General features: G+C 38.4%; 1 protein-coding gene across 2 annotated transcripts in view; it reads right to left on the minus strand.

Annotated features, from left to right (window-relative positions):
- The window catches only part of LOC126091863 (tenascin-X-like), a 771,043-nt gene that overhangs the window by 56,992 nt on the left and 687,105 nt on the right, over nt 1-26,946 (minus strand). For both annotated transcript variants that reach the window (XM_049907142.1, XM_049907141.1), the window contains one exon: nt 17,571-17,809. In XM_049907142.1, coding sequence (XP_049763099.1) covers nt 17,571-17,809 — 239 coding nt within the window. The remainder of the gene's footprint in view (nt 1-17,570; nt 17,810-26,946) is intronic.

Raw genomic sequence — 26,946 nt, forward strand, 5'->3', positions numbered from 1 at the left:
TGATATTCTAGATATGAGTGTGGGATGGTAGAATCCTATCCACTGCGCATCACATGTTTGTGTGTGCAGGTTTAAAATCAGTTGCGGGAAGAAATTAGACATGGTGGTCAAACGGCACCAACAAATACTTGTCAGGCAATCCATAGTTATTTTAGAGGAAGAACCATGGAGTTTTTATGCAGCTCTGTGCCTGTTGTGTCATTGACTATTGTTATGTGAAAGAAGAGCAGTTGAAAAAGTAATCTTGAAAACTCTTAATCCAGCCTTGGTAGAGGCAAGTCCAATTTTATGATTCATGTGAAGTAGAGTCGTGGTTATTAAGCCAGCTCTTTTATAAATGAAATTAAATTTCTTTCTGAAGTTGGACGGAGTGAGTGACTTACTAGAAGTCATATATGTATGTGGAAAGTAAGAATTTTACTCTGTATGGAGTTCAAATATACCATTGGTTAACGAAATGTAAAGTTCACCTATCTACTTATTTCACAAGTAGAGAGAGAGAGGCTTAAATATTCCCGTACCTAGCATCATTCTACGGAGACAAAGTCAAGAGAGTTTTCCAGCAGCCAGCTGACCAAAGGAGGTCAGCTGCAAATCTCAAGTAATACAACTAGTATAAAAGAAGTGGGAAGTTTGTATGTCTACTTCACGCATTAAATCGGCGTCAAAAACATTAGAATGTGGCGACCAAGACAGGAGCAAAGAAAATGGGAATTTTAAGTAAAAAACTAGAGAAGAAGTTCTTATGTGTTGCCCTAAAACCAAACACAACACGACAAGGGATTTACTCTGAGACAATGGAATATGTTCAAGTATCCAATGAAGCAAAATTTGAATGAAAAATGGTGAAACCATGGAAAATTCACAACTATACAACAGCAAAGAAGATTTTGACACATTTGCCTAAGAAGAAATATTCATGGAACAATTCAACCAAGAAGATCAAGTGCAGCGAGTATGCAGCGCTCACACACATCACGAGGACGCAGATGCAGAAACCAACCTACATCTGACACTGCCAGCACCAGCTGCTGTTCACTGGTGCTGACCTGCACCTACATCCTCTCACCAATGCAACAAGACTTCTACATTGGGTAAGCATGAAACAAAACTTCATTCCTTTAGTGTAAAGTTATACATACTGGTGAGTGATCTTTTATTGTGTAATTATAGTATTTAAAGTTGGTTTTAAATGCTTACTAGAGCTAAAGCCCCCCCATGAACCATGGACCTTGCCGTTGGTGGGGAGGCTTGCGTGCCTCAGCAATACAGATGGCCGTACCGTAGGTGCAACCACAACGGAGGGGTATCTGTTGAGAGGCCAGACAAACGTGTGGTTCTTGAAGAGGGGCAGCAGCTTTTTCAGTAGTTGCAAGGGCAACAGTCTGGATGATTGACTGATCTCACCTTGTAACATTAACCAAAACGGCCTTGCTGTGCTGGTACTGCGAACAGCTGAAAGCAAGGGGAAACTACAGCTGTAATTTTTCCCGAGGGCATGCAGCTTTACTGTATCATTACATGATGATGGCGTCCTCTTGGGTAAAATATTCCGGAGGGAAAATAGTCCCCCATTCAGATCTCTGGGCGAGGACTCCTCAAGAGGATGTCGTTATCAGGAGAAAGAAAACTGGCATTCTATGGATCGAAGCGTGGAATGTCAGATCCCTTAATCGGGTAGGTAGGTTAGAAAATTTAAAAAGGGAAATGGATAGGTTAAAGTTAGATATAGTGGGAATTTGTGAAGTTCGGTGGCAGGAGGAACAAGAATTCTGGTCAGGTGACTACAGAGTTATAAACACAAAATCAAATAGGGGTAATGCAGGAGTAGGTTTAATAATGAATAGGAAAATAGGAATGCGGGTAAGCTACTACAAACACATTATTGTGGCCAAGATAGATACGAAGCCAACAACTACTACAGTAGTACAAGTTTATATGCCAACTAGCTCTGCAGATGACGAAGAAATTGAAGAAATGTATGATGAAATAAAAGAAATTATTCAGATTGTGAAGGGAGACGAAAATTTAATAGTCATGGGTGACTGGAATTCGAGTGTAGGAAAAGGGAGAGAAGGAAACATAGTAGGTGAATATGGATTGGGGCTAAAAAATGAAAGAGGAAGCCGCCTGGTAGAATTTTGCACAGAGCACAACGTAATCATAACTAACACTTGGTTTAAGAATCATGAAAGAAGGTTGTATACATGGAAGAACCCTGGAGATACCGACAGGTATCATAGATTATATAATGGTAAGACAGAGATTTAGGAACCAGGTATTAAATTGTAAGACATTTCCAGGGGCAGATGTGGACTCTGACCACAATCTATTGGTTATGACCTGTAGATTAAAACTGAAGAAACTGCAAAAAGGTGGGAATTTAAGGAGATGGGACCTGGATAAACTAAAAGAACCAGAGGTTGTAAGGAGATTCAGGGAGAGCATAAGGGACCAATTGACAGGAATGGGGGAAATAAATACAGTAGAAGAAGAATGGGTAGCTTTGAGGGATGAAGTAGTGAAGGCAGCAGAGGATCTAGTAGGTAAAAAGACGACGGCTAGTAGAAATCCTTGGGTAACAGAAGAAATATTGAATTTAATTGATGAAAGGAGAAAATATAAAAATGCAGTAAGTGAAACAGGCAAAAAGGAATACAAACGTCTCAAAAATGAGATCGACAGGAAGTGCAAAATGGCTAAGCAGGGATGGCTAGAGGACAAATGTAAGGATGTAGAAGCCTATCACACTAGGGGTAAGGTAGATACGCCTACAGGAAAATTAAAGAGACCTTTGGAGATAAGTGAACGACTTGTATGAATATCAAGAGCTCAGATGGAAACCCGGTTCTAAGCAAAGAAGGGAAAGCAGAAAGGTGGAAGGAGTATATAGAGGGTCTATACAGGGGCGATGTACTTGAGGACAATATTATGGAAATGGAAGAGGATGTAGATGAAGATGAAATGGGAGATATGATACTGCGTGAAGAGTTTGACAGAGCACTGAAAGACCTGAGTCGAAACAAGGCCCCCGGAGTAGACAATATTCCATTGGAACTACTGACGGCCGTGGGAGAGCCAGTTCTGACAAAACTCTACCATCTGGTGAGCAAGATATATGAAACAGGCGAAATACCCTCAGACTTCAAGAAGAATATAATAAGTCCAATCCCAAAGAAAGCAGGTGTTGACAGATGTGAAAATTACCGAACTATCAGTTTAATAAGTCACAGCTGCAAAATACTAACACGAATTCTTTACAGACGAATGGAAAAACTAGTAGAAGCCAACCTCGGGGAAGATCAGTTCAGATTCTGTAGAAAGACTGGAACACATGAGGCAATACTGACCTTACGACTTATCTTAGAAGAAAGATTAAGGAAAGGCAAACCTACGTTTCTAGCATTTGTAGACTTAGAGAAAGCTTTTGACAATGTTGAATGGAATACTCTCTTTCAAATTCTAAAGGTGGCAGGGGTAAAATACAGGGAGTGAAAGGCTATTTACAATTTATACAGAAACCAGATGGCAGTTATAAGAGTCGAGGGACATGAAAGGGAAGCAGTGGTTGGGAAGCGAGTAAGACAGGGTTGTAGCCTCTCCCCGATGTTGTTCAATCTGTATTTTGAGCAAGCAGTAATGGAAACAAAACAAAAATTTGGAGTAGGTATTAAAATTCATGGAGAAGAAATAAAAACTTTGAGGTTCGCCGATGACATTGTAATTCTGTCAGAGACAGCAAAGGGCTTGGAAGAGCAGTTGAATGGAATGGACAGTGTCTTGAAAGGAGGACATAAGATGAACATCAACAAAAGCAAAACAAGGAGAATGGAATGTAGTCTAATTAAGTCGGGTGATGCTGAGGGTATTAGATTAGGAAATGAGGCACTTAAAGTAGTAAAGGAGTTTTGCTATTTGGGGAGCAAAATAACTGATGATGGTCGAAGTAGAGAGGATATAAAATGTAGGCTGGCAATGGCAAGGAAAGCGTTTCTGAAGAAGAGAAATTTGTTAACATCCAGTATTGATTTAAGTGTCAGGAAGTCATTTCTGAAAGTATTCATATGTATGGAAGTGAAACATAGACAATAAATAGTTTGGACAAGAAGAGAATAGAAGCTTTCGAAATATGGTGCTACAGAAGAATGCTGAAGATTAGATGGGTAGATCACATAACTAATGAGGAAGTATTGAATAGGATTGGGGAGAAGAGAAGTTTGTGGCACAACTTGACAAGAAGAAGGGATCGGTTGGTAGGACATGTTCTGAGGCATCAAGGGATCACCAATTTAGGATTGGAGGGCAGCGTGGAGGGTGAAAATCGTAGAGGGAGACCAAGAGATGAATACACTAAGCAGATTCAGAAGGATGTAGGTTGCAGTAGGTACTGGGAGATGAAAAAGCTTGCACAGGATAGAGTAGCATGGAGAGCTGCATCAAACCAGTCTCAGGACTGAAGACCACAACAACAACATAGGCATGGACAATATACAAAAACAAGTTGCAGACACTCAAGAACCAGTTATGGCTATGAAAGTGAGTAAAGAAGTGCCAAACTGGGCTGAGATGCTCAGAATGAGACTTTAAGGAAAGAATTACGCTTGGTAAATTCTGAATTAAGTACCCAGAGTGAAGCTTTAAATGTTGAGAGTTTTTAGTTAAACTCATTAAATTTGCAATTAAATGCCCAGTGTGAAAGTCTAAATAGTCAAGTGACAAATTTAGGTTTGCTAAATACCAAAGCCAACTCACAAAGCAAAGAATTTAGTAATCTATGTGAAGGCATGGGTGCTTTTGGACTGAATTTGATTCCTTAAATAGTAGAGTAGAGAAATTTAAAAATAGATTTAAAGAATGAATTGACTAATTCCTTGACCATTCCTGTAAATCAAACGTTTACTGAACTTAGTAACAGAATGACAATTTCCAAGATTTATCAAAAAGTTTAGAATTTAACATTGAGGACAGATGTAATAATGTGGAATCCAAAATTAATGAAAAGTTAGGATCTTTTGAAAATGTGTGCAGTGTTAAGTTTAATGCTCTAAAGCAGAGATTGAATACTTTGAAAGAGTGTGTAGATAAGAATAATGAATTTATACTGATTATTCTGTAACAAATTACAAGTGTCAGTACATGAGTAGATAATGTAGAAAGAAATTTCTAAGAGAAAATAACAAACTCTGATATCATAAATGTAAGTAATTTGGAGGAACAATTTGAAGATATTATAGATCGAAAAGTTACCGAGATAATAGCCTCCGGAAATGAATCGCCTATTATTTCTTCCAAACTTAGTTATACAAGGAACGGTGCAGATGACTTGTGGAGAGAATTCAAGCTTATTCAAGACAAAGTAAAAAAAAAGGGCTAAGCTCACCTAATGTGGTATTAACTAGTGAAGCTGTGGCTGATTTACAATGGGGGGTTAATTCAGGGTTATCTAGACAATGCCCTAAATTTAAGCTGGACAGAGATGTACATCTGACCCATTTCTTAAAAAGGATGAATGAAGCATTACCAAAAAATCGGGAAGATTCTATAAAAATCAAATTTGCTGTGGGGTACCTCCTCAGAATACTGTGGGGTACCTCCACCTCAGAATGGGATACAGTAAATATTGAGAATTTTTCTCTAGGAAGGACTTTCAAAAGAAGTTTAAAGAGAAATACTGGTCTGCCAGTGCCTAAGAAAAGTTGATATCAGATCTATGGGACCCAAAATATTGCAATAATACTTGGGGTACTATGAGGAAATATTTTGATTGGCATTTAAAATAAGCAAAGTATTTAGATAAGCCAATGGAAGAAGAGGGATTGGTATGTATTTTAGTTAGATGATTGGCCATCTATGTGAGAAAAGACATCTTATGTAGTGGTTTGAAAATGTTAAAAAAACGCTTGTTGAATCACCCATATTACATCAACCAGTTATGGGCGAACCATTTGAATTGTCAACAGATACATCTGATAATGGTGTTGCTGCTGAATTGTTCCAAGGAGAAGGGGATCCAAATAATGCAGAACACAGAACCATAGCTTTTGCTAGCTGCAGTCTAAATAAGTATGAACTAAATCACACAGCTACCGTAAAGGAACTATTGGTGATTGTATGGATTATTAAAAAATTTCAAACACTATGTATGGGGATCAGAAATCCATATTTATACAGACCATCAAGCTTTATACTCTCTGATGGGTATTCAATTATTACACAGTAGGTTAATGGGATGGATGATTTTCCTACAGGAATATGATATTAAGATACAATATGTAAAAGGTTCCAAAAATATTGTACCTGATGCTTTGTCTAGGCTACTTATAGGAATGGAAGAACTGAAATGTACGGAAGGACCTGGCATTATTTTTGCCATTAATTTTATGTCATCAGAATATCTGAACACCAGAGTAAAGGAAATGGCTCAAAGAATAACAAAAAATATCCATCATGATCCCTATTTCACAGAAATATTTTCCTTGTGTATCCAGAACTTGTTACCTCCTAATCAGGAAAATGGAAAATCATAGATCATAACTTGTTTTGGAGAGACAGCGTAACCTCTCAGCAGTGGTGCTTATGCATTCCGAAGGTAATAGAAGACAAACTTGTGTGGTATGTTCATACAAGATATGGACACTTTGTAATAAAAAAAGTGTATAACCCATATGAAAAAGATTTATTATTTTAAGAAGCTATGGCACAGAATAGCATCTTTGATCAGAACCTGTGAAATTTGCCAGAAAGTAAAAGAGAACAATACTCATGTGAAATACAAAATGTATCCTATTATTCCTAAGTCATTACACAGCCTCACAGTGGCCGACTTTATTGGACCAATTCCACAAGGAAAGAGAAGAGTATCATATGTTTTGGTTAACAAGGAATGCTGGTCAAAATATGTTAAACTATATCCTATTAAAAAAAATATACAAATGGTTATGTACTGTTTACAACAACACTCCCTAGAAGTACGTAAACCAAAATGGGTTCTTATGGATAATGGACCACAATTTGTGAGTAACAAATTTAGAGAATTCATAGCATGGGAAGGTATTTGATAAGTGCTAAAATCCAATTATAGCCCATCATCAAACCCATGTGAATGAGTAATGAAGGAAATTGTAAAATTATGTTGTACTTACTACTACAAAAACCATACTTTGTGGACAAGAAAAATTAAAGACTTTAAACTTATCCTAACCCCATTTATCAACTGAGTTGACACCTTTAGAAGTTATAGGCAAACCTTTTATAGGAGAACCTCTAATTAAATGTTTTAATTGGCCTGAACAGACTAGTGTCAATTACAAGGTAAATCAGGAAATAGTTTTTAAGAATTTAATTGAAAAGGCACAACAAAAAGTAAGTAAGCACATGAAAAGGCCATGGAATCTCTGTACCAAATCAATGACCTGGTTCTTATAAAACAACATCTTCCCACCTTCTTCGATTCTAGCATCCACATATATTTTTTCCTTTCTTACTTCTCATTTGAGGACCAGTCTATTTTTTTCCCTCTTTCCATATTCATAAAATTCTATCACTGAAGTCCTTCCTTATTTCCATGGTTTCTAATAATCTACATCTTATCTTTAGATAAGAAGGCCGAAGAATCAGACTACACAAACACACATCCGTATATACACAAGTATACACTTAGACACAAACATACAATTACAGACTAGAAAGCCTGTCACAATGTGAGAACCACCAAGTGTTGTAGGGGAAAATGTGGGTACATCTAGAAATATGCACACAAATATAAGAAGCTATGATTCTCCTCCCCCCATGAACCATGGACCTTGCCGTTGGTGGGGAGGCTTGCGTACCTCAACAATACAGATAGCCGTACAGTAGGTGCGACCACAACGGAGGGGTATCTGTTGAGAGGCCAGACAAACATGTGGTTCCTGAAGAGGGGCAGCAGCCTTTTCAGTAGTTGAAGGGGCAACAGTCTGGATGATTGACTGATCTGGCCTTGTAACACTAACCGAAACGGCCTTGCTGTTGTGATACTGCAAACAGCTAAAAGCAAGGGGAAACTACAGCTGTAATTTTTCCCGAGGGCATGCAGCTTTACTGTATGGTTAAATGATGATGGTGTCCTCTTGGGTAAAATATTGCGGAGGTAAAATAGCCCCCCATTCGGATCTCCGGGCGGGGACTACTCAAGAGGATGTCGTTATCAGGAGAAAGAAAACTGGCATTCTATGGTTCGGAGTGTGGAATGTCAGATCCCTTAATCGGGCAGGTAGGTTAGAAAATTTAAAAAGGGAAATGGATAGGTTAAAGTTAGATATAGTGGGAATTAGTGAAGTTCGGTGGCAGGAGGAAAAAGACTTCTGGTCAGGTGAATAAGGGTTATAAATACAAAATCTAATAGGGGTAATGCAGGAGTAGGTTTAATAATGAATAAAAAAATAGAAGTATGGGTAAGCTACTACAAACAGCATAGTGAAAGTATTATAGTGGCCAAGATAGACATGAAGCCCATGCCTACTACAGTAGTACAAGTTTATATGCCAACTAGCTCTGCAGATGATGAAGAAATTGAAGAAATGTATGATGAGATAAAAGAAATTATTCAGGTAGTGAAGGGAGGCGAAAATTTAATAGTCATGGGTGACTGGAATTCAAGAGTAGGAAAAGGGAGAGTTGGAAAAACAGTAGGTGAATATGGATTGGGGGTAAGAAATGAAAGAGGAAGCCATCTGGTAGAATTTTGCACAGAGCATAACTTAATCGTAGCTAACACTTCGTTCAAGAATCACACAAGAAGGTTGTATACATGGAAGAATCCTGAAGATATAGAAGGTATCAGATAGATTATATAATGGTAACACGGAGATTTAGAAACCAAGTTTAAAATTGTAAGACATTTCCAGGGGCAGATGTGGACTCTGACCACAATCTATTGGTTATGAACTGTAGATTAAAACTGAAGAAATTGCAAAAATGTGGGAATTTAAGGAGATGGGACCTGGATAAACTGACTAAACCAGAGGTTGTACAGAATTTCAGGGACAGCATAAGGGAACAATTGAAAGGAATGGGGGAAAGAAATACAGTAGAAGATGAATGGGTAGCTCTGAGGGATGAAGTAGTGAAGGCAGCAGAGGATCAAGTAGGTAAAAAGATGAGGGCTAGTAGAAATCCTTGGGTAACAGAAGAAATATTGAATTTAATTGATGAAAGGAGAAAATATAAAAATGCAGTAAATGAAGCAGGCAAAAAGGAATAAAAATGTCTCAAAAATGAGATCGACAGGAAGTGCAAAATGGCTAAGCAGGGATGGCTAGAGGACAAATGTAAGGATGTAGAGGCTTATCTTACTAGTAGTAAGATAGATACTGCCTACAGGAAAATTAAAGACACCTTTGGAGAAAGAGAACCACTTGTATGAATATCAAGAGCTCAGATGGAAACCCAGTTCTAAGCAAAGAGGGGAAAGCAGAAAGGTGGAAGGAGTATATAGAGGGTCTATACAAGGGCGATGTACTTGAGGACAATATTATGGAAATGGAAGAGGATGTAGATGAAGATGAAATGGGAGATACAATACTGCGTGAAAAGTTTGACAGAGCACTGAAAGACCTGAGTCGAAACAAGGCCCCGGGAGTAGACAACATTCCATTAGAACTACTGACGGCCTTGGGAGAGCCAGTCCTGACAAAACTGTGCCATCTGGTGAGCAAGATGTATGAGACAGGCGAAATACCCTCAGACTTCAAGAAGAATATAATAATTCCAATCCCAAAGAAAGCAGGTGTTGACAGATGTGAAAATTACCGAACTATCAGTTTACTAAGTAACGGCTGCAAAATACAAACACGAACTCTCTACAGACAAATGGAAAAGCTGGTAGAGGACAAACTTGGGGAAGATCAGTTTGGATTCTGTAGACATATTGGAACATGTGAGGCAATACTGACCCTACGACTTCTTAGAAGCTAGATCAAGGAAAGGCAAACCTACGTTTCTAGCATTTGTACACTTAGAGAAAGCTTTTCACAATGTTGACTGAAATACTCTTTCAAATTCTGAAGGTGAAGGTGGCAGGGGTAAAATACAGGGAGCGAAAGGCTATTTACAATTTTTACAGAAACCAGATGGCAGTTATAAGAGTCGAGGGGCACGAAAGGAAAACAGTGGTTGGCAAGGGAGTGAGACAAGGTTGTAGCCTCTCCCCGATGTTATTCAATCTGTATATTGAGCAAGCAGTAATGGAAACAAAAGAAAAATTTGGAGTAGATATTAAAATCCATGGAGAAGAAATAAAAACTTTGAGGTTTGCCGATGACATTGTAATTCTGCAAGAGACAGCAAGGGACTTGAAAGAGCAGTAGAACGCAATGGATAGTGTCTTGAAATTAGGATATAAGATGAACATCAACAAAAGCAAAACGAGGATAATGGAATGTAGTCGAATTAAGTCTGGTGATGCTAAGGGAATTAGATTATGAAATGAGACACTTAAAGTAGTAAAGGAGTTTTGCTATCTGGGGAGCAAAATAACTGATGAAGGTCGAAGTAGAGAGGATATAAAATGTAGACTGGCAATGGCAAGGAAAGCGTTTCTGAAGAAGAGAAATTTGTTAACATCGAGTATAGATTTAAGTGTCAGGAAGTCATTTCTGAAAGTATTTGTATGGAGTGTAGCCATGTATGGAAGTGAAACATGGACGATAAATAGTTTGGACAAGAAGAGAATAGAAGCTTTCAAAATGTGGTGCTACAGAAGAATGCTGAATAGTAGATGGGTAGATCACATAACTAATGAGGAGGTATTGAATAGGATTGGGGAGAAGAGAAGTTTGTGGCACAACTTGACTAGAAAAAGGGATCTGTTGGTAGGACATGTCCTGAGGCATCAAGGGATCACCAATTTAGGATTGGAGGGCAGCGTGGAGGGTAAAAATCGTAGGGGGAGATGAAGAGATGAATACACTAAGCAGATTCAGAAGGATGTAGGTTGCAGTAGGTACTGGGAGATGAAGGAGCTTGCATGGGATAGATTAGCATGGAGAGCTGCATCAAACCAGTCTCAGGGCTGATGACCACAAAAACAACAACATGATTGTTCTACATCAAATATACATAAGAAAAGGTGTATATTAACTAAGAAAGAGGCATGAGCAAAGAGAGAAAACGAAAGCAGGAGAGAACGTTAATCATGATGATCAATAAGAAATGTTAGTATAAGAAATACTCTAATGAACTGAAGGATAGTGGGACATGAATAGTACAATTATGTTGATATAGTATCTATCGAAAGTATAGAAGTTGATAAGTAGAGGACTCTAGATAGTAAATGGTGTATTAAAGAATAAATGTGAAGCTTAAGATAGATTTATATCCTCACCAGAAAATGCATAATTATGTTATACATAGAAATGTATACCAGGGTAATGAACCATGAGGACTACTCAGAAAGGATTATGGGGGCATACCCAGCATTCACTAAGTATGAAGTGCAGGCATACATACGTGGAGACAGGATGACCTGTGGCCTAAAAAATAGGGATGCTTTATAAGGGATGTAACACCAGAATGGAAAGAGGAAGTGCCCTCATAACCCACAAGCAAGGTAAAGGTATTGTTCCTAGGAGAAGGGGACAGTATCATGACAAAAGTCACCAGTTTTATAGGAATTATTCTGGAAAGTATAAATTCTATGAAAGACTAGCATTATTATGTTTTGTAGAAATAAATGAATATCAAAAGAACACTTTTATTTTGCCCAGAGTTCCTACAAGCTACAACTAATGAAAATAGTACATACTAGGAGAAAGGTAGTACAAAAAGATAAGAATAGAAAATAGATTACTCATGTGTCACAAACACCTGAAGTTTTTGATTGAAAAAGAAAATGAAGAAAAGAGAAAAAGTCCTCACAATTCCTAAATATTAGTGAAGCTGACCAAAACCTTTAGTGAATGTTCATGTCTTAATGCCAAAGTAAAATGAGAATGAATAGCAAAATAGTAAGAGAAAGATTGATTATGGTTATTGAAAGAAAAGAAATGCATATTGTTAAAATATAAAATGCTGTGATATTTATTGCATAATGATTATGTATAACATATCACGTGTTCGATCTGAGGGGGGGGGGGGGAATATGTAGTTATTCAAGAATTACTGTGTAAATTCTAGAACCACTCAGCCTTTTACCATCTTGAACACATGATATTCTAGATACGAGTGTGGTATGGTAGAATCCTACCCAATGTGCATCACATGTTTGTGTGTGCAGGTTTAAAATCAGCCAGGGAAAGAAAGTAGACGTGTTGGTCAAATGGCACCGACAAGTACTTGTTGGGAAATTGACAGATGTTTTAGAGGAAGGACCATGGAGTTTTTCTGAAGCTCTGTGCCTATTGTGTCATTGATTATTGTTATGCAAATAAGGGCAGTTGAAAAAGTAATCTTGAAAACTCTTAATCCAGCCTTGGTAGAGGCAAAACCAATTCTACGATACACGTGAAGTGGAGTCATGATTATTAAGCCAGCTCTTTTATGAATGTAATTAAATTTGTTTCTGACATTGGCTGGAGCAAATGACTTACTAGGAGTCGTATACGTATGTGTAAAGTAAGAATTTGACTCTGTATGGAGTTCAAATATACCATTGGTTAACAAAATGTAAAGTTCACCTATCTACTTACTTCACAAGTAGAGAAAGAGGCTTAAATATTCCTATTCCTAGCATCATTCTATGGAGACAAAGTCAAGAGAGTTTTCCAGCAGCCAGCAAAGAAGATCAGCTGCAAATCTTAAGTAAATCACCTTGTATAAAAGAATTGGGAACTTTGAACGTCTATTTCATGCTTTAAATCGGCTTAAAAAGCTTATAATATACATATACAACCTTCTTTCATGATTCATAAACCAAGTGTTAGCAATCATTAAATTATGCTCTGTGTAAAATTCAACCAGGTAACTTCCACCTGCATTCCTTCACCCATCCATATTCTCTTAGAATTTTCCCTTCTTTTCACATTGCTGAATTCCATTCATCCATCAAAATGAAATTTTCCTCTCCCGTAACTATCTAGATAATTTCTTTTATCTGTTCATACATTCTTTCAACATCTTTATCATCTGCAGGGAGCTTGTTGGCATATAATCTTGTACTAGTGTGGTGGGCATTGGCTTTGTAACTATAGTGGCTATGATAATGCATTCACTATGCTGATAATATTAGCTTACCTGTATTCCTGTTTTCTTATTCATAAACATGGTGTGAGCAGGTCACAAAAATTCATGTGTACAGGATATTGAGAAAGGCTCATTAAATGATAACAGGAGGCAAGAGATGAGGAAGACAGACAGACAGTTGGATCACAGGAGTGAAGGAATGTGTGAGGAAGAGAAGAGGAGACTGGGACACAGTGAAGAGAGAAACATGAGGGAGAAGGAAGAGATAGAGCGGCTCATGATCTAAGTATGGACAGCCAGGGGCTGATGATGATGACTTTTGACAACAGAGACACAAGATGTTTCCCATTTTAATTGAAGCCAAAGTAAAGACATCTCATGTAAGCAGTTTAACATAATTTTATGATATCTGAAGATAAAAAAAAAAATGTCGTGTGACTAGGGCCTCCCATCGGGTAGACCGTTCGCTGGGTGCAAGTCTTTTGATTTGACACCACTTCAGTGACTTGTGTGTCGATGGGGATGAAATGATGATGATCAAGCCAACACAACACCCAGTCCCTGAGCTGAGAAAATCTTTGACTCAGCCAGGAATCGAACCTGGGCCCTTAGGACTGACATTCTGTCATGCTGACTACTCAGCTACTGGGGGTGAACGTATCTGAAGATGATCGCAAAATTAAACGTATGGTAAATGAAGAATTATTGAACAACAGCTCTTAACAGTTTTGAAATATGACTTCTGCAGAGAGATGCTTGCTGAGAAGTGCTAGAAAAGACAGGAAAACAAGAAATGGATAAGGAACAGAGTAGAATGGAAAGTGTAGTTATTACTATATTTAACATACCATAGCCTGACTCCCATGTGGGTGACATGGAAGTACGCATCCCTGGCTTTGAGACAGAACTGAAAACAAATAAGTTATCAGTTCTAGTTTGGTTTTACAGTGAGTACTCATCAGAATTGGGCCCTTACTTAGCTTGCATTTATTGTGAATCTCTTGCCCAGTGAAAAGTCCCAAGTGACTGCAAAAATGTGCAGGATGTCTCCTCTATGTAAGAGGATAAAGGAGTGGACCGACAGTGTTCTTAACATCAGTATGCTGTAGAATTCTTGACACAGCAACCTCTTGCAAACTGTTAACAAAGCCCAAGCATACAGAATAGGTTTTCAAAAATGTGGGTGGCACAAAGGCTGTTCAAGTAATAATATTAAGGATGTTGTCTTGGGTGATGAGTGTAAATTAAAGACAAAGGAATCATCAGGAATGCACCAAGGAAGTGTGATAAGACTGCTTTTGTTCTCTATAAGGATAAATAATCTGACGGATAGATTGAGCAGCAGTCTGTGATTGCTTGCTGATGATGCTGCCGTGTACATAAAAGTGTCATCATTGGAGGACTATAAGAGGATACATTGGAGGGCAGCGTGGAGGGTAAAAATCGTAGAGGGAGACCAACAGATCAACACACTAAGCAGATTCAGAAGGATGTAGGTTGCAGTAGGTACTGGGAGATGAAGAAGCTTGCACAGGATAGAGTAGCATGGAGAGCTGCATCAAACCAGTCTCAGGACTAAAGACCACAACAACAACAACAACAAGAGGATAGATGATAACTTACATAGAATTTCTATTTGATGTCATAAATAGCAGCTTATCTAAATGTAGAAAAATGTAAGTTAATGCAGATGAGTAGGAAAAAATATCCTGTAGTGCTCAAATACAGTAATGGCAGCATGGTTGTTAATACAGTCACATAGTTTAAATATCAAGGCACAACATTGCAAAGCAACACAAAATGGAACAAGCATGTAAGGCTGCTAATAGAGAAGGCAAATAGTCAAATTTGGTTTGTCAGGAAAATTCTACAAAAGCATATATCATCTGTAAAGGAGACCACATACAGAACACCTGTGTGGCACAACCTTGAGTACTGCTTGAGTCTTTGGTATCCCCACCAGGCCAGATTAACCCATTTTCACTACTCATCACTTCAATAAACAGTAACAATAGATTTATAAATAACCTGATCAAAAAAATTATATCATTTTGAGAAAAGTGTGTAAGACAAAATATCCTGTACACATAAATTTAAATGATAAATATATGATTGACTACTGTGAAAAATATTAGTAAGTCAATGGATTAAAGAAAGACATCAATGCAATTCAGATGCATTCCACTAGATTTGTTACTGGTAGTTTAAATCAACATGCAAGTTTTATTGAAATGCTCTGTGCACTCAAATAGGAATCCCTAGCATGAAATCGACATTCTTTTCATGAAACACTATTGAGCATCTTCAGACTGGCACTTGCGACTGAGTGTAGGATGATTCTACTGCCACCAACATAAGGGTGTTATCTGGAAAATGTGAAATAAGATAACTGATTCAGTTTTTGACAGCAAGGAACATTGCATCAGCAGAAATTCACAGATGGATAATTGAGGTGAATTGCCTCTGTGCAATGAGTGACAGCAAAGAGTGTAAGTGGGTGAGAGCTTTCAAGGACGGAGAGGAAAATGTCCATGATAAACCATGGTCAGGACGACTATCAGTCACCTCAGAAGATTTGGTCACATCCATGCCATGAGTAAAAAGATCTGTGAAGACCAGTGATTCACAATTTCAACTTTAGCACTGAAATTTCCAAATGTAGGTAGAACCACTTTGCACAAGTCTGTCTCTGAAAAGCTGCAGTTTGGAAAATAGTGCGCACACTGGGTTGGCAGGTTACTCACTGAGACACACAAAATGGAAAGAATGGCTTGTTCTCCTGACTTTTTGGACCAGTATTGTAAACAAGGTGATCAGTTTTTGGAGAACATTGTCACAGGGGACGAGACATGGGTTTCTCACATGACCCCAGAGTCTGAACATCAGTCAGTATAATGGCATCATACAACATCACCAGTCAAATTCAAGGCCCAACAGACAATCTCAGCATGTGAGGTTATGGCAACCATGTCTCAGGATGGACATAGAATTTTGTTAGTCAAGTCTGTGCAAGAAGAGACTGCATTAAATGCACTCACTAACTGTGCTACCCTCACTTAGCTTCAATGTGCAATACAGAATAAGCAACGGGACGTTCTGACATCTGGAGTTTTGTTACTGCATGACAGTACCTTTCACAGCCAAAACCTGCTTAGATCTTTTGGATGGGAACAGACTGCCCACCCACCATATAGTCCAGACGTGCCGCTGAGTGATTTTCACTTGTGCTACCTAAAGGAGTTTCTCAGCAAGTGTTTTGCAACAGATGAAGAATTGAAAGAAGCAATTACAGTGTGGTTATCCTCACAGGCAACAGATGTCTATGACTTACAGATGCAAATGCTTGTAGAACGTTATTACAAATGCTTAACCAAATATGGTAACTATGTAGAAAAATGGACAAACATGTAAGGAATTAAATAAATTTAGTTTAAAAAATATCTGTGATGGTTTTTGTTTTATAAGAAATTGGCCTTATTTTCTAAACAACCCTCACAAATTTTGCGTGAGGACCACAAAGACAACAGAAGAAAAATTAGGAATCACAGGAGGCATCTAGACAGATGTTTTTGTCTCACTCCATTTGTGAGTGGAACAGAAAAGGGAATGACCAATAAGATGCAACATTCCTCCGGCATGCACCATGTGGTAACTTGTGGAGTATAAATGTAGATGGAGATGTAGATGTAGATGAAAATGAAATGGATGTGGGTGGGGCATGTACCCAAGTAAATGGATGATAAATGAGGCAATGAAGTTTTTTGTTGTATTCCACGAGGTAAGGAAACACTGAGATGACAATGTAGTGGATGTTGCTTAGATGACATACAATACATGCAAAAACAGCGATCCTGAGTGTAGCTTAAGACTAATGCATGAAAAAGTGTAGTGGAGGCAGAGGATGATGAATGGGTGATTATAAGCTATTTATTCCTATTTCTTCACCAATCTCCAGTTTTAACCTCTAAATTTTATTTTTCACCTTCTCTCATCTATTTTTCTAACCCCTTTTCTTTTCCAAAATTCATTTTTTCACTGCTTTTCCTCTCCTGATATCAAATTTTTACCTCATTTGTGCTCTGTGTTTCAGTGTTCAAGTGCCTTCATTCTGAGTAGTCTGTTACCTTCTCTTTTGTTTTCACTTTTTCCAGTTTCCAAGACTCGTTTGGCATTGTACTCCTGATTGCCATCTTGACCTGCCCATCTTACCAAACTTCATTAACATGACATACTCTTTTACTATCTGTTTCACTGGAGGATGGACTATACACATTCCGTAACCAGTAACAAATTACAAAGTGAAAGGGTCTGTGTTGCATATCATCTGAATAAGCAATCCTTGGAGTATTCAGAGGAATGTTTCTGTAATAAATAAATAATATTACAATGCAGAAATGTAAGTAGGTTCTTACCGTGAAGGAATACTTTCTGGCAGGTGCGAGGTGAGAAATGGTGTGGCAGTAGAAGTCATTCCAGGCATGACAAAGCTGTGGTTCGACAGTTGTTTTTACTTTACTGTCAGTGCCCTGCTCACTGTAGGAAACAACAAAAGATTCTATCTCCCCAAATGTGTCAAGCGGTCTGCCCCATTTCAGACCAACCATTTTACGGCTCCTCTTGTACACCTTCAATAACTGCACTGGGCCAGGAGCTGGAAGAAAGAAATTTGAAAACAAAATGAAATTATTCTGTTCAGTACTAAATCTGTCATGAATAATCAGTCTGCAATAATACACAAGAGAACTTACAAGGGGAGGCCACGAGATTGGGATCATGGATTTACTTCAAACTTGGTGCACCTTTAGTAGGCCATTAAAACAATGTAATGTGCAAGTAATAAGGTGCACTGCCCTGGCAATTCCAAGAAAATCACAAGAGAAGTTTTTCACATCTATTATCTACCTGATGTATCTGTGCAAAGATAGTGACTATAAGAGGTCATTGTGGTCACCTGGTTTAGCGTTCGAATTGCAAGATAGTCGTCGACAAGGTGGCGGTTTGAATCCTGACAACACTTATTTTTTAATCTATATTTTTTATCACTGGTCACCTTATGTAATTTATATGACACTTCAGAAGCAATATAATGAAAAAAAACCATGGGCATTTTCATACCTTATTTAACTATTTACTATCTGTAATTAAATTTTGAAATATGAAGGACAGGCTTGAAAAGCCTGCATCAATTCTCAATAAATAATGATGCAAATGACATTATTCACAATCAGTAATATTGTAAGTCACAACGTGCCAGACTACAAGAGTTGCGTACAATTACTCATTGGATGTGCTTTCGACATACATGTTGCAGGACGATAATTTTCATACAGACATGGAAAACATTTAGTGAAATGTCATGAAAATAGTTCATGCAAATAATTGTGCATTATATTTCATTATATTACCTCTCCCACAATTCCAACCCCTCATCCAGGTCATGGAAGATGGGCAATGGCATGAAGTAGGAGATTGCCTGTAGGAGTGAGCTACAGTGGGGACTGTCAGTGCCCCGGGACCGCTACGGTAGCTGTGAAGGTCGTACAGGAATACTGAAAAGTGACAGCTAACAGGACTCTGAAGAAGCTATCATAAGCCTAGCAAGCCAGTAGTGGATTGTGATTTCTGCTTTCAAAAACAGAACGGGCCTTGCAAAGGACAAATTTAATCAACAAAAAACTGGATATAAACAAGGACTAAGATTTAGAACATTAAATATACAAATACTGACTGGAAAGGTGAAGGAGATGGTAGACATGATGGGAAGAAGGAAGTTAGACCTATTGTGGTTAGCTGAAATGAAATGGAAAGGAAAAGGAAGGAGAGAATTGAGGAAAGGCTACTGACTGTACTGGAGTGGAAATGAGGAGGGAAGGAGAAATGGAGTGGGAATAGTAGTAAGAGATGGATTACAAGAGGAAGTGAAGAGAATAAGTGATAGGATGAAGAAGATCAAAATATCACTCAAGGGGACAACCATAGAGGCAATACAAATGCATGCTTCTGAAGAGAAGCAAAAGTTTGAAGAGGAAATGCAGAAGCAGATGGGAAGGAAGAATGCCGTAGTAATGGGGGATTTAAATGCACGTGTTGGAAGAGAAATACAAGGCTGCAAAAGTGTGCTTGGATCAGAGGGTTGGGGATGCCAAAATGTGGAAGGTGAAAGACTATTGGAGTTCTGTCTTTCTGGTTGGAAACTCTTGATTCAAGGAAAGAGAGAGCCATAAGATTACCTGGTACAGTCAAAATTTAAAGAGAAAGTTGATAGTTGACTACTTCCTGTATGACAGTGAGATGAATAGGAAAATCATTAATATTAAGGTAATACCATCAGAGTCCTAGGACAGCAACCACTGTTTGCTGGTAATGAACCTGAGAGGGACTATGGATAACAAGGACAGAAAACCAGGAAAGACATATAAGGGCATGGAAGTTGAAGAAGGAAGAAAGCAGGCTACAGTACCTACAAACAGTAAAGGAAGCATCCCAAAGGATGAACCAAAAATGGTAGAAGATGAATGAGATAGATTCAAGGGAATATTAGTAAATGCGGCAAAAGCAATATGTGGGAGGCCAAGCAACAAAAAGGGATGGAAAGAAACACCCTCATGGAATGATAAAGCAAAGGATATAGTACAGAAGAAGAATAGAGCCTTTAGCATATGGTTCCAGAAGAGGGCACTAGAGACAAGAGAAGAGTATCAAGCAAGAAAGAAAGAAGCAAAAAGACTGGTGGCAGAAGAGAAAAGAAAGTGGATGGAACAGTGGACCAGAATGATGGAGGAGGATAGTGAAGGTTCAAAAAAGGTGTTATATGGGATGATTAAAAGTAAGAGGAAGATTATACCCAAATCGGTGAACAAAAGTAGCCAAGATGTAGAGAATAAGGAGGAACTCAAGAATATGTCAAAGGAGTATTTTGAAGAACTCCTGATCCTGAATGGAGACCTGGAGAAGGAGGAACAAGCTGAGGATAAAAAAGAGGAGGAATAGCATATAGAAAATTAAAATATGCGAAATTACTACCTCTCTTCAAAAAAGGTGATGCAAGAATAATTGAAAATTATAGGCCAATTTCTCTACTATCATGCTTTGCAAAAATATTAGAAACTATTATGAAAGATAGGCTAATGAATTATTTAAATAAATACAACTTACTGTCTGTTGACCAGTTTGGATTTCGATCAGGGAAAAGCACAGAATCAGCAACAGCACACTTCACAAAACACATTCTAGAAGCATTAGATAAAGGGAACTACACAACTGGTATATTTCTTGATCTAACTAAAGCGTTTGATACAGTAGACCACAACATATTGTTAAATAAGTTAGATGAACTGGGAATAAGGGGACTTGTGAAAAAGTGGTTCCAGTCATATCTAAAAAATAGAAGACACATAACTGAAATCTCACATATTTCAAGTTGCTCAAACTATATTGTAAAGTATACTTCAGACCCAAATTATGTAAATATAGGTGTCCCACAGGGTAGTGTCCTTGGCCCAGTACTATTCCTCATTTACATAAATGACTTCCCACAGAGCATCAAGCATGGACAAACAATATTGTTTGCAGATGACTCAAATGTTCTAATCAGTGACAAATCACCAGATGCACTAAAAGAAAAAGCCAAACAAACACTAAACAGTGTACGTGAGTGGGCATCCAATAATAAACTAACACTAAATCTTAAAAAAAACAAATGCTGTTAACTTCTATGTCTGCAAAAAGCCACACTATAACAACTTTAAGTTAAACAATGAAACTATAGAATGTGTAGACTACACAAAATTTCTTGGTATGCATGTTGACAGTCAGTTAAAGTGGGAAGAACATATTAAAATACTTAGTAACAGAATCGCTACAGCATGCTATGCTCTTAGAATTCTGACTGCAGTGTGTGATACTACATGTGTCAGATCTGTATATTTTTCTTATATCCACTCTGTCACTACTTATGGAATAATATTTTGGGGAGTCAACAGTAAAAATGTCCAAATAGTTTTCAAATTACAGAAAAGAGCAATTCGTATAATAACCAAAAGTGGCAGTAGGGCTCACTGCCTTGAACATTTCCAAAAGCTGGAAATCCTAACTGTCCCCTGTGAATACATTTTTCAAAGTATTATGTATGTAAAAAAAAATTGACTGCTATATGAAAAATTCTTTAGTACACAGCTATGAAACTAGAAACCAATACAATCTGCATCTGTAGAGGAAAAAATAAAGTTAAAACTCAGCAGAGCTTGTTGTACAAAGCCGTTAAATTATATAATAAATTACCCCAGAAAATAAAAGATATTGACACAATCGGACAGTTCAAAACAAAAACAAAAAAATTTTTTATTAAATAAAAGTTATTACACAGTAACGGACTATCTGAATTAAAACATGTAGTGTAATTAAAGTAGCCTTCATTGTAATACATGAGGAAATAATTATAATATGAAATCCAGAATTGTACAGTACTATAAGAAAGTTACAAATTACATAAGGATATAAAACTAATTTAAGATACCTCAAAAATGTGTGTAAATACAAATTTTATGTGTATAATTGTAGGTATATTGTATTGTATATGATTTTGCTGACGAAATCCACACAATGTAAATTGTTACATGGATTAATAAAGAAATCAATCAATCAATCAAACCTTACATGGGGAGAAGTGGAAGAGGCATTGGGCAAGATGAAGGGAGGGAAGTCACCAAGTCTGGATGAGCTAAGTGCAGAGATGGTGAGAGTAGTAGGAGAGTTGGGGATACAATTGCTGTATTGAGTAATGAAAATTGTGTGGAGACAGTAGATTCCAGAAGACTGGAAGACGGGAATAATTGTCCTGATCTTTAAGAAGGGAGATAGAAAAGAGTGCAAGAACTGTCAGGGGATAACACTGCTGAGTCATTGTGCAAATAGTTTTGAGAAAATTTTGGAAGCACGAATTCAGGCAAAATTAGAAGGAGGAATGAGAAAAGAGCAACATGGCTTCAGAACAGGAAGGTCCATGATGGATCTAATTTTTGCTGTAAGACAACTACAGGAACAGCATTGTGAATATGGAATAGATCTACTAATGACCTTCCTGGACATTGAAAAAGCGTATGATAGTGCACATAGAAGCAAAGTGTGGAAAGCCCTGCAGAACAAGGGAGTAGCAAACCAGATTATTTGGAGGATAAGGGAAATGTAACATGGAAAAGTGAGCTGTGTGAAACTGGGAGGAGAGAGATCAGCTTGGCTTGAACAGAAGAATGGCTTGAGGCAGAGAAGTGCACTTCTTCATTGTGGTGATGGATGATATAATGAGTACAGTAGCACAAGTAATTGGTGTAGGAAAGACGAAAGCTATGGTGTTTTTTTCTGATGATCTGATGATTTGGGGCAATAAGGAGGAGGAAGTACAAGAGCAGTTGGACATATGGGAATGAACAGTACAAGAATATGGGATGTAATTTAGTACAAGTAAGAGGGAGGTGATTATCATGACAAGAATGAAGGATAGATGAACAAATGGAATAACACCTAATGAGGAATGATTGAGGAGACTGGAGAGTTTCAAGTGCCTAGGAAGCCTGTTACAAGAAGATGGAAAGAACAACAGAGAAATAAAGGAGCGGGAGAGAAAAGCAGAAGCATTTCAGAAGAGTGTCAGAAGCCTGATATGGAGCAAGGATGCACCCCAAATCAGTAAAAAGGTTACATACTGGTCATACTATGTCTCGATCCTGACATATCCATTGAAACCTTGGTTATGAAAGAAAGAGATAAAAGCAAAGTACAAGCTAGTGAGATGAAATTCTTGAGAAACAGTATTGGAATGACAAAGATAGACAGGTAAAGAAATGGGAGGATCAGAGAGTTAATGAAGGTAGAACCATTACAGAAGGAGATAGAAAAATCAAGGCTGAGGTGGTATGGGCATGTTAAGCAGATGGAGGAAGAGAGGATACTCAGGAGGATACGCAGATGAAACTGGAATGAAGGAGACCAAGAGGAAGACCAAGAAACAGATGGCTGAAAGGAGTGGAGGAATACATCCAGAAGAAAGGAGAAGACTGGAGCAAGGTAAAGATGGAGATATAGTGGCAAGACATAAGATGATGGAGAGGCTTATGTTCCAAACAAACCCAGCTAGAGGCTGGAAACTGTCCAAGATGATGATGATGATGGCCTCTCAAATTCATATAAATTATACAATATGACCAGTAATGACAAAAAAATTGATTAATAATTACATTTAATCAGGAGCCAAACTGCCGCCTCATACATGTTTGTCTTACGAATCTCAAATGCTAAACATTTGATCACCATGAACTATCACCCACATGCAGATACATAAACCACACAAAATCAAGGAAACAAAATTCAGGCTGGAATGTAACAAATTTGTGAAGAGGAGTATTGCTATTCACCATGTAGCAGAGATGCTGAGTCACAGATGGGCACAACAAAAAGACTGTCACAAATACAGCTTTCGGCCAGTACAGCCTTCATCAAAATTAGAAGACAAACACATACTTACACACTCATGCAAACGCAACTCACACACACATGACTGTAGTCTCAGGAAACTGAGGGCACACTGTCAAATGTAAACCACATAAAACACATGTAAAACTTCTTTTGTGATTTTCTTGGAATTGCCAGAGTAGTGCACCTTACTATTTGCATATTATGTTGGTTTAATGGCCTACTAAAAGTGTACGAAGTTTGAACTACCTCTGTGATTCCGATATTGTAGCCTCCCCTTGTTAGTAAGCCAGGGTTTCTGTTGTTACACTCAAGCCCATACAAAGAAAGGGGATAAGTGGCACAAAAGATTTAAAAGAAAAGGTATAAGGTATATCGTGCCTGTTTCTGTTACACATTGACAAAATTCTTGTAAAAATAATATTATTACATACAGAAGTTTCAATCACAATTACTGTGTTAATGTTTGCCTGTTGATACATGATGACCCTTTCACTGATGATGCAATAGCCCTTTCTCAAGTGCACAAAGTCTGTCCTCATTTTGCACGAATGTTTTCACCCCTTTTAGCATAGAGAAGAAGCATTCTTCTTATGTAGTTGCCATTGGGAAGGTCACTATGATCTTCAGTAGTTTAACACTATCAGGAAAAGCTTTTGGCATTATAAAGCTTCCAAGAAAAAACTTTTGTCAAGCTGTTTTCATAAACAAAGTTCAAAATGGTCAAAACACCTGATGGCTTCATTAAACATTTTGCCTGTACAACAAATTCAGGTTATGACATAAATTTGAAGATTATTGTGAAAATGAAAGTTGCTACTCATCATACAGCGGACATGCTGAGTCGCAGATAGGCACAACAAAAAGACTGTCAAATTTCTGACAGTATTTTTGTTGTGCCTATCTGTGACTCAGCATCTCCACTATACAGTGAGTAGCAACTTTCCTTTTCATAATAATGTTACACTGTATCCTGGATTTTCCACTGTTTGAAATTTGAAGACTGTTATTTTTTAAAAAAATAAGAGCTACCTTCAGCCCCTTTTCTGGGAAAACAGTGTCATCTTTCAAAAACAATGACAGTCCAAACAGCTGTGCAACTGACAAGTTATCATTAAAATTTAATCCATCACCGATCTCAGTCATTATATGATTCCAGGTGTCTTTCGTACACACCTTTCTTGATTTGGAGAAATATCTTGAGAAATTTTACATGAGCTTATTTCCTCTAAACATCCACAAAACTCTTGTTGGTGGTGACGCTTATGTTACCTTACTCTAATGCACTCCTGTAAGACACTTATAAACTTATTCCTACAGCAGACACAACTGTCAATTTCAGGAACAAAAAACTATCTAAAACAATATGCAAAGGATGGATTGTTACTCCCCACACAGAGAAACCACATATGTGTGAAGAGAGAGGGCAGCAGGTTCTATTGGATTAGGTGAAATCAGCAAGATACATGACTCTCCTGGTTCCTACAGTGGAAACAGTTTTACAATGTGACCAAGCAAGATGGCACAGTGGTTAGCGTACTGGACTCACATTTGGGAGGATGACAGTTCAAACCCATGGTTTAGTGTTTCTGTGATTTCTCTAACTCACTTAAGGCAAATGACAGGATGGTTATTTTGGAAGGGCACGACTGCTTTCCTTCCACACCCTTCCCTAATCCAAGCCTGTGCTGTCTCTAATGACCTCACTGTTGACAGGACATTAAACACTAACCTTCGCCTCCTCCACTTTTCCACTGCTAACTCCACCAATCAGACCCAATCCAAAACCAATATTCAATCCAGACTGACTCAATTTACTCCTCCATCCATCTGTGATCAAGTCCATTACCTCAAACTACTCCCAGTTAATTTTCCAGAATTTCTTCACTTTGAACCTAGCCATACAGTCGTTCCCAAATTCCTCAACATGGAAACCAACCTCACATCCGTATAAAGAACCACAGTCCACCACCTAAAATTTGATCCTGACCTGTGGTTATGAACCACAGACAGACTCTGTCAGCTGTAAGACCTGGCTCATGCACACTATTCCAGAAATTGAGCAGGATATCCAGTCTCTCCTTAAGCCCTCACGGCCATCCTCTCTCTCTCTCTCTCTCTCTCTCTCTCTCTCTCTCTCTCTCTCTTTCTTTTTCCTCACCTCCACCACTCCCTGGTTCCACAGAGAGAATTTCTGTTCTTGTGGAACAACGCTTTTAGCCTGTTACCTATAACCTGTCCCCTATATACAAGACACCATCCATTCTCTCCATTATCTTTCTGCAGCTCCTTTTCTCTTACAGCTTGGCACCCTGCTCATGCTCAACACTCTCAATGACACCTCCTTCATCACGAACATCTCCAGTCCCCATAATCTTTCTACTGTTGAACACAACCTTTCCCAATGACCAGCTAACTCCAAACCTATAACCACCTTCCTGGTCACCACGGTCAACTGTATCTGAACTCATTACATTTCTCCTTTTAAGACATCACCAACAAACAAATTTGTGGAACTGCAATGGGCACCCAGATGGAACCATCTTTTGCTTACATATTCATAGACCATCTAGACGAGACAGCCAGAATTCTAAACCCCTCCCTTGGTTCAGATTGCTTCAGAACCTCAACACATTCTCTCTCCTCAGCCTAACAAACCACCTTCTTCAATGTGTGCCTTCACCTCAAGGATGGCTACATCAGTGCCTGCAACATAAAACCTACGGCCACCAACAACACCACCAATTCAATAGCTGCCACCCATTCTGCACCAAGATGTGCCATGGGTCTTTCTGGTGAATTCAGAGACTGAAATTACCTTCCAAACCTTGTCTAAAAACAGTACTCCCATAACTTGTCTCACCATTCAGCAACCATCCCCTTTATACCAACTGTCCAAGAATAAAGGAGCACCTCTCTTCTGACTCAGGACCACCCAGGACTGGAGAAACTGAATCACATTCTTTACCAGGATTTTGACTATCTCTCAAGCTGCCCTGAAATGAAATATATCTTTCCAACCTTTCCAGAGGGGTTTCTGTTACCCACCCAAGCTATGCAACATCATTCTGTTCCTACTTCAGCCCTGCTCCCAACTCCTTTCCACAATGCCCACATCTCTGCAATAGACCCAGATGCAAGACCTCCCACTCTCAACTACTCCAGCCCTGTCAGTGGCATTCTTACTTCATCAAATGTTGGACCACCTGTGAAAGCAGAAATGTGTTCTTCAAACAAACTGCAGCCACTGTGCCGCATTCTACATGGGCACGTCAACTAAGAAGCTGTCTGTCCACATGAATGGCCACTGCCAAACTGTGG

Source organism: Schistocerca cancellata, chromosome 7 (genome assembly GCF_023864275.1).
Source record: "Schistocerca cancellata isolate TAMUIC-IGC-003103 chromosome 7, iqSchCanc2.1, whole genome shotgun sequence".
NCBI lineage: Eukaryota > Metazoa > Arthropoda > Insecta > Orthoptera > Acrididae > Schistocerca > Schistocerca cancellata.